Source organism: Citrus sinensis, chromosome 2, assembly GCF_022201045.2.
Source record: "Citrus sinensis cultivar Valencia sweet orange chromosome 2, DVS_A1.0, whole genome shotgun sequence".
NCBI lineage: Eukaryota > Viridiplantae > Streptophyta > Magnoliopsida > Sapindales > Rutaceae > Citrus > Citrus sinensis.
The window spans coordinates 27,111,843-27,121,240 of record NC_068557.1 but is presented as its reverse complement, the minus strand read 5'-3'; the positions used below and the strand labels follow the sequence as shown (position 1 = coordinate 27,121,240).

Sequence of the window (9,398 nt, the reverse complement as noted above, 5' to 3'; positions counted from 1 at the left end):
GTGCACTACGTATGCATGATGTGATATGCATGTTATGATGAGCCGGACTTCTCAAGGTTTCCAAATGTGACACCTATATATGGTTTTAAATTAATTAAAATAATATAATGTCTACTTCAAAGAAATATTGTTTACACCAAGATTAGAAGGATTGACTAAAATAGTTGATTGAATAACATTGTTGACGGTGTATGGTCAAAGATAAGAACAGGATGATAATAAGATTTTTCGATAACGATAAAGATAATTTTTATAAAGTTGAGATACAATTTTTTAGTAATTAACCGCTCATTATCTGAGACATTATCTTATTAAATTATGTAATAATTAATTATTAAACTTTATCAATTTATATCAACTGAGATAAAAACTTTCTATAAATTTATTATTAATAATAGATTCAATCGCTAGGTTTAAAATATTTAAAAAATATTTCTCTTTAAAATGAAATCAAATACATGTAACGTTGAGAGTTTACGTGTCGTTTTAATATTTACCTAGGCCTGTTGATGTCAAAAGAAGTCAACTTTCCGTACCATATAAATCAAATATTTCCCCTCCTTGATAAGTTTGAATAACACCACGCGGCACGCGTGACAGAAGGCGTTTGTTTTTACTTTATTTCTTTTCAAAAAGTCCTTTAAATTATAAAATAAGTACATAAAATATAAATACCACTTTTAATCTGTTTCTAAATACAAAATCATTAAATTAATTAAAAAATAAATAAAATGAAAGGATCGGATTATCAGACATGAACCAACTCAGCTTCCAAGCAAAAGTACGAGAATCCTCTCAAAATTTCCGCTGTTTCCCTGGAAAATTTCCCATCGAAAATGGATTTCATCGAAGCTTCTGGAATTACCAATATTCCAATTCCAAATCTCATCTCCTTTTAAGTCGTTGCTGCTGCTTCTCCGTTACTTCTTTTTTGTAACATTCAGTTTAAAAAAAAAATAAAAATGATAGTTTGCCCAATTAAGGCTCCTTAGAATTCTTAAGCAGTAAGAAAGGAATTGCACGCGAGGGACATTTCGGTAAATTCACGTGGAGACCGTACTATAATAAGTAAGACCGTAGAATTCTCGCACACGCATTTTGCGCGCTTCGGTCTTTAATTATTCATTTTTTTTGTTTGGTATTTGGTAATTGGTAAGAAGAGCTTAGTGCTGAGTTGAGCTTGAGACGGCGAAGTAACTCGCGATTGATTGATTTTGTTCCCGAATTCAAGTCCAATGGAGAGAGAAGGCTACAGAGGGAGAGGCCGCGGAAGAGGCGGCAGAAGCGGAAGAGACGGCGGTTCCAGAGGCGGAAGAACCGGCGGCGGAGACTTTCGTCATCATCAGCCTCGACCTCAGCAGCCTCAATGGCGGAGGTCGGCTCCGTCCCCGGGACACGGCAGTCCCTCACCCCCGGTGAGACCGTGGTCTGGACCGATGTCTCCAGCCGTCAGAGCTCCGTCACCACAGCCACGGCCTCAGCCTCCGCCCGACCCTTCAGCTTCACCGGTTGTTCGACCTGTTGTTGCTGGTATGATTCATTCTCTTTTGAATTCTGTGGAAAGGTGGTTCTTTTTCTTTCAGATCGTTTTTTTTTTTTTTGTTCTTGGACATCTTCATTTATTTATGTTTAAAATACAATGTATTATTATGTTGTATGTATTTCTTAACTTGTGGTTTATGATAATATTGGCATTCCTATCGAATTTGTTCTTAATTCTTAAAAAACGGAAATGGAACTGTTTTCAAGGACTAGGAGCATGTAATTGCACCAAAATGAGTGTAAATGGAATCAGATTTGTCTGTCAGGAGTGATTTTATTTACTGATTGCTGATTTTATTATTCCAGAAATTCAAAAATTGAAGATCTCGGAGCCGGTGGCTTCATCTTCTTCTTCGTCTTCGCACAATGCAGCTAGATATACTCCAATTAAACGTCCAGATGGAGGTGGCACACTTGCGATCCGAACTGTCAACATTTTTGTCAACCATTTTCCAGTCAATTTTACTCCTGAGAGTACCATAAGACATTATGACATTGATGTTAAACCTGACATAGGCCCCAATCATGGTCGGCCTGTGAAATTGTCCAAGACTGTTTTGGCTATTGTCAGGAACAAGTTGTGTGAGGACTATCCTGATCAGTTTCCTTTGTCGATGACTGCTTATGATGGTGAGAAGAATATTTTCAGTGCTATTGAATTGCCAACTGGGAAATTTAATGTGGAGTTCCCAGAAGGAGAAGACATGAAGTATCGTACTTACGTATTCACCATAAAGCTTGTGAATGAGCTGAAACTTTGCAAGTTGAAGGAGTACTTGACGGGGAGTCTCTTTTCCATTCCCCGTGATATATTGCAAGGAATGGATGTAGTAATGAAGGAGAATCCTTCTCGGCGTATGATTTCCGTTGGCCGAAGTTTCCACCCTGTTGAACCTTTTCCAGATGATGACCTTGGGTATGGACTCACAGCATCTAGAGGGTTTCAACATGGCCTAAAGGCCACCTCCCAGGGTTTGGCATTGTGTTTGGACTACTCTGTTTTGGCATTTCGTAAGCGTTTGCCAGTTATAGATTTTTTGCAGGAGCACATTAATTTTGATGTGAATGGTTTTAGAGATTGGAGGAAAGTTGAGAATGCATTGAAAGGCTTGAAAGTTACCGTAATTCACCGTCAGACCAAACAAAAATACAGTGTTGCTGGGTTGACTAGGGAGACCACACGGCGTCTTTCATTCACTCTTGCAGACCCAGAGGGCAGGGATCCACCAAGAGAAGTCAGACTTGTTGATTATTTCAGGGAAAAGTATGGCAAGGATATTATGTACAAAGATATTCCTTGTTTAGATTTAGGAAGAAATAATCGAAAAAACCATGTGCCTATGGAGTTCTGTGTCTTAGTTGAAGGGCAGATATATCCGAAAGAGTATCTGGATAGAGATACTGGTTTATTTTTGAAGAATATGTCACTGGCTAAGCCAGTGGATAGACAGGACATGATTTCTCGAATGGTACGGTCAGGAATTGGACCATGCGGGTATGTAACTGCAACTTTTTTGTTTTTTATATATAAGAAATTAATTCTGAAATATCTGTAGAAGTTCAATTCTTGCATAAACTGATCCTGGATGGTTTAATCATTGAGTTATAGATTAATGTCTTTAATTTTAATTTTAATTTAATTTTTTAATTCATTGAAGTTATGGAAATTTTTTTTCTTTTAAATGTTAGGGAAACAGTTGTTGTGAAAAATAGATCTCTTCCAATATATCATTCTTTTTGAGTTCATAATGATTCATTTTAAAGCTAATTGATTCATAAATATTTTTGTCTGAAATTTTTCTGTGAAAATACTGCATTTTTTCTTCTTAGCTTTTCTTGGCAATGTGCATCACTCATGGTCGATCACATTATTGTTAGTGTAATTGTTAACACTAAATTTAGTAAACCTACGCATTTTTATGCTGAAGTCAAATGTATGCAGATTGATGGAGTAAATAGAATGTCACTATTTTTTTTTATAAAAGGTAAGGTGGGGTGGGCAAGCCCAAATACAGTTTTTACCCCCCTTACCACCCCCAAGAATCGAACCCGGGTTTTGGTAGAGGCTACAGCTTCACTGCAACCAACCCGACCACGCCCTTGGGGGTAAATAGTATGTCACTATAATTTGGCTTAATCCTAATTTTTCACAATTTCATTGGCAGAGGGGAGATCACTCGTAACTTTGGTATTGATGTCAATACAAACATGACCAATGTTGTGGGACGCGTCCTTGGGCCACCGGAATTGAAGCTAGGTGCTCATGGTGGAAAGGCGTTAAGAATAACTGTAGATGGTGAGAAATGTCACTGGAGTCTTGTTGGAGGAAGAGCTTTTGTGGAAGGTAAACGAATCGATCGATGGGCTGTAGTTGACTTCAGCGCTTCTGAACGATATGATAGACTGTATCAAGACCAATTTATTGATAAAATTATGGCTCGGTGCAAGACTCTAGGCATGGACATGCAGTGGCCTGTCTTATGTGAACCTGCTTCAATGCGTCTGTTCTCTAATGTTGGAGGGCTTCAGGAACTCCTTGAAGATGTTACTTCAAGGGCTTACAAAATTGGCAAAGGTCATCTGCAGATTCTTATTTGTGTAATGTCTCGGAAGGATGATGGTTACAAGTATCTCAAGTGGATTTCTGAGACTAAAGTTGGTGTGGTGACTCAGTGTTGTTTGTCCACGAATGCCAACAAAGGTAAAGGTCAAGATCAATATCTTGCCAATCTTGCACTCAAGATCAATGCGAAGCTTGGAGGCAGCAACGCAGAGCTCATTGACAGGCTGCCTTACTTCAAGGGTGAAGACCATGTTATGTTTGTGGGTGCAGATGTTAATCATCCTGGTGCGAGTAACAAAACTAGTCCATCTATAGCAGCTGTTGTTGCCACTGTAAATTGGCCTGCTGCGAACAGATATGTGGCAAGGGTGCGCCCCCAAGATCATAGGACAGAGAAAATTCTGAATTTTGCTGGCATGTGCTTGGAGGTTGTTAAATCTTATGTTCAGTTGAATAAAGTCAGGCCACAAGAGATTATAGTGTTTCGAGATGGAGTAAGCGAGGGCCAGTTCGATATGGTTCTCAATGAAGAGTTGGTACCACTAAAGATGGCATTCAGATCAATGGATTACCACCCAAGAATCACACTTATTGTGGCCCAGAAGCGACATCAAACTCGTCTATTTCCAAAGGGTAGGATGGATGGAACCTCCAGTGGCAATGTGCCACCAGGGACAGTTGTGGACACAAATATTGTGCACCCTTTTGAGTTTGATTTTTACCTTTGTAGCCACTACGGAAGCCTTGGAACAAGCAAGCCCACTCACTACCATGTCTTATGGGATGAGCACGGGTTTACTTCTGATCAGTTGCAGAAGCTTATATATAACATGTGCTTCACCTTTGCTCGGTGTACTAAGCCTGTGTCATTGGTACCGCCTGTGTACTATGCTGACCTTGTTGCGTACAGAGGTCGCTTGTACCATGAGGCAGTAATGGAGGGACAATCTCCAGCTTCAGTTTCATCATCATCTTCATCTTTGACTTCGACATCGCTGTCATCGGACGCTTCATTTGATGAGAGGTTCTACAAGTTGCACACGGACCTGGAAAACATGATGTATTTTGTTTGAAGGGCCAAAACATGTTCCATCTCTTTCCCCTGTGTACGGTAGGGTTAGAGATAGCCATAAGTCACTGTTCTACTGAAGTGCTCAGAGTCTCTTGACAGTGTCCATTTTGCTTAAGCAGGCAACGTGGCTTTCTCTTCTTGCTGCAATACAGGTTTACTCCTTTCTTAAGCACCTAATAAAGGAGTTTGTGCGTGAATCTAATGAGTTTCAAGTCTTTTGTGAATTGAACATGCTTACTCTTTTGAAGTTTGTACCAACTCATGGATGAAGCGATTGGACTTGGTATTTGATGTTTGTGATGTCTTTCCTGTGCTCGTGTGTCTGTGTTTGAAATTAAACTCTGCGGTTTAAAGGATGTTATGTTATTGTGGTTTAAATGACATTACATGTCGGGCGTTTGGCTCTCTATCTTAGCATTCTGTTTCCTTCTGATCATTGGTATATCTGCAGACTGATTTTCCATTTTACGTTGCAGCTTTAGATAGCCATAAAAGGACACGGTTTAGCAACGATGCAGTTTGCCTAAAAATTTCATTGATACCTGAATTTGCAAATAGCGTATATATACTCTTCGTGACTAAAATCAAGCTAATCTCTGTTACAAATTATAGGTAATTATCTCTTCATTTTTTTTCAGAAGCATACTTCGTTTCAACACTCACAATGCAGATTTTATTATTTTATTTTGCTTAAAAAACGGAGGCTCATGGGATTCTACCCCAAAAGTAATGCTTGATAATTGATCAAAAACAATAAAATTAGCTATTTGGCAAAAGAGATGTTAATAATCAAATTCTTAATTCTGTTACAAATTATAGGTGGTATACTGAACCAATATGCCAATCGGTTTTTGGTCATTGGCCGAGGAATGGGAGTTTAGGGGGAACGCAGAAGTGGCACATTATAGATTTATATGCCATCTTTGTTTTTCCTACTCATTTTCATCTTGTTGGATTTTCTAACGGTAGTTGACAAACGTGGAGAGGGAATTTTCTTTTTAATAAGCATAGCTAAGAACAGAACATCAACCACAAACCTAATAGAAATTTTACCAAGTCAGTATATCTTTATATAAATATAATTCCAATACCTTGGATACAGATCGAACCGCCAGCTAGCTGGCATACACCAATTAAATGAGGCAAAGGACATTCAACCCCTCAACGTTTAGGAAAAGGGACAAAAAATCCCTCAACGTTTTAAAAAGGACTTATAACTCCATTTCCGTTAATAAACACCGTTTGTTTTAACAGTAAATTTATTTTTAATTTTTAATTACTATTATACCCTTATAATAAATATAAATTAATATATTGATTTGAGGCACGTCACAATTAATATTTTTTTAAAACTAAAAATTGAGATACAATTACATTTTTGCCCAAATTATTTGCTATAAATTATACCTTTCTAATGATCAAACCTTTCATATGTGATTATTACTAATAAAACGAAATTTGATTAAACCATTTTTCTTTGAGGAATCAAAACGATATTATTATTGTTAGAAAGGTATAATTTATAGTAAATAATTTTGGCAAAAAAATAATTGTATCTCAATTTTAAGCTTTTAAAAAATTATTAATTGTGATATATCCTCAAATTAATATATTAATTTTTTTATAAGGGTATAATAGTAATTAAAAATTAAAAATAAATTTACTGTTAAAACAAACGGTGTTTGTTAACGGAAAGGGGGTTATAAGTCCTTTTTAAAACGTTGAGGGGTTTTTTGTCCATTTTTCTAAATGTTGAGGGGTTGAATGTCCTTTTCCCAATTAAATGCAAAAACTTTTACACATCAATTAATCATTTCATTGAAAAATTACAGTTATGTAATACAAAACTGTTCATATGAAAAAGAATCAAAAGTACAATTTTCTCGTATTGTTCCGAGAGATCTTTTTAGTTTAATCAACAAGCACGTTCTTCTCTATTTTATTTTATGTCTGCTTGTTCCTTTCTATTTCTTTTGTGAAGGTCCATGGTTTTTGCTCTATCTAAATACTGTTGCGTGGTGGTTTTGGGTTCTTTTGCAACGATTTTCTATTGAAATGTGTTTTTTCTAGTAGATTTAAAACTTTTAGGCTTTTAAACTTTAGATCTAGAAAAATACATTGTGTAGATTGGTTTCTATAAGAGATTTGTTATTTTATCAACAATTAGTGGAGCTAATAAAAGCGAAAATTCTTAAAAAAAGTTTAGGAATATTCCTGATTATACTATGACATATTGTGTGCATCTTTAGTGGAGATATGCTTTACTGATATTTCAGTGCACTCTTTCCTCCCCGTTCGTCGGTAAGCATTCAATAGCTCAGTTAATTTGTTTATTGTAATAGATGTAATTATACACATATTGAACTAATCGGTAATGAATTTCTACTAATCTGAACTTTTAAGATGAAATGAAATTTCTACTTATTTGTCAAAAAAAAAAAAAAAACAACTACGCGCACATAATTTTATATATCAAACCTAATACATTCTTAAATCTTGGTAACATATAAATGATATTTTCTACTAGAGATTAGGCTTTACAGAAACTAAACACAGATTAACAAAACTTTGGAGAGTGAACTATATGATACACATATGCGTAATCCATGCGCACTAAAAAGGAGGAGAAAGCTAGAAGATTTTTGAAATTACTGAAGCTTCAAATTTCTTGTGAAGACCGAAATAAGCTCATCACCATGATTCTGAAGAGGTCCAATTACCTCTTTATCCCATGCGGAGACTGCAGAGAAGAAATACAAGTAACTCTTTAGGTTTATTGGAAGCAAAAGCAAAACTCATGAAGATGATCAAGTGTTATCATATATACCTGAAGTTTTTGTGAGTCTCTCTAATGAAAGAGAAGCGAGTGTTCGCTCCTCGAGAGCTCTGTCATAGCGCGATGATTCCAGCAATGGTGGCATGACGAAAGTCAAATGATAGAAAGAAACATACCACGTTTTCATACTTGCTGTACAATGAATCGTGCGAGTACGGTTTAGCAATCTAGCGGTCAAACATGCCCTTGCAAATGCTATCTTTTGATCGTTTAGTCCCCGTACAATTTGAGGAACCTCCAAGAACTTATCTTTACGAATTCCAGAATCAGAATCCGCAGACAAATGTCGAGTTTGGATAAATTCAACGCTCTTCGGTTCAATTCCAACAAATCCAAAGAAGGAAGGCAGCCATGCAGTTCTCATAAACAGAGCAACAACAACCAAAACAAGACGTTTGCATGTCAAAGAACCCATTTTTGAGCGAGAGCCAAACAATCTTTAACTTTTACAAATAAATAACAAATCCATTCAAATATTTCCAACCCAAACATAGTTTACAGCTTTTCCATAACAACTCTGTGCTCAAACGATCCGATTCAGTCAGAAGAAAAGCTTGCACATACCCAGAAATTTAATCACTTGCTGAAAATCCAATAAATAATGCAAGATTCAGTCCAAAACAGGACCAAACCAGCCAACCTTACATAATCATGACAACCAAGAAAAGTTAAAGCTAATGTAAATAACGAAATACATATTAAACAAATAATAAATGAAAACTACTTGTCCACATTAATATATTTTATAAAAATAAATACCAAAATTGGTTGGTGTGAGTGGTTCGACACTCTCACTCCTTAAGAGAGGTCAGAGGTTCAAGTCTCGCTCTCGTATGGAGTCGCTGAAATATGAGTGTGCAACCCAAGAGGGGGGGTAAATTGAAATTTTAAAAATTATACTAGCAAATCCACACAACAAGCAATCTAATGTCTTAATAAAAATTGAAAGCAATAAGTTCAATCAAAGCACAATAATTAAATAGCAAGGGAAGAGAAAGCAAACTCAAGGATTTTTACGTGGTTCGGCAATCCCCGCCTACGTCCACGCCTCCAAGCACACCGGGCTTGAGGATTTCACTATCCAAGCCTTTCCAAGGCTTCAAACGTTTACAATTGACTTCAAGGTGTCAATGAACCTTTACAACAAGAGATTATCTCTCCAATCTCTTCACTCCAAGTGTTTCTTGTACTCTCACAATTTGATGAGAAATGAAAATTACAACAAAAACTCTCTTTAAGAGTGGATTTACAAATGATAGCTCAATAAAGATTTAATCTATGAAGATTTTCGAATTTGAAGCTCAATATAAGTTGTGTGCACTTGTTTATGCTTGCTTGAGTTACCAAAAATGAATTGGTTTTGAGTTTATATAGTTTGAACTCAA

General features: G+C 36.4%; 2 protein-coding genes across 4 annotated transcripts in view; one reads left to right on the top strand and one right to left on the bottom strand.

Annotated features, from left to right (window-relative positions):
* The first annotated feature begins 759 nt into the window (after positions 1-759).
* The window catches only part of LOC102620678 (protein argonaute 2), a 42,714-nt gene continuing 34,075 nt past the window's right edge, over positions 760-9,398 (top strand). Inside the window, exons 1-3 of one of the 3 annotated variants that reach the window (XM_052435488.1) lie at positions 760-1,530; positions 1,849-3,037; positions 3,708-4,249. In XM_052435488.1, the coding sequence (XP_052291448.1) occupies positions 1,236-1,530; positions 1,849-3,037; positions 3,708-4,249 (2,026 nt within the window). In that variant the 5' untranslated portion in view covers positions 760-1,235. Of the gene's footprint in view, positions 1,531-1,848; positions 3,038-3,707; positions 5,592-9,398 lie in introns of those variants that run through there. The other 2 variants (XM_052435487.1, XM_006468371.4) reach the window with 2 other exon arrangements.
* The window catches only part of LOC102619841 (putative E3 ubiquitin-protein ligase LIN), a 40,560-nt gene continuing 38,777 nt past the window's right edge, over positions 7,616-9,398 (bottom strand). Inside the window, exon 7 of the transcript XR_008052573.1 lies at positions 7,616-7,897. The gene's annotated coding sequence lies outside the window, so the exon portion shown is untranslated. The remainder of the gene's footprint in view (positions 7,898-9,398) is intronic.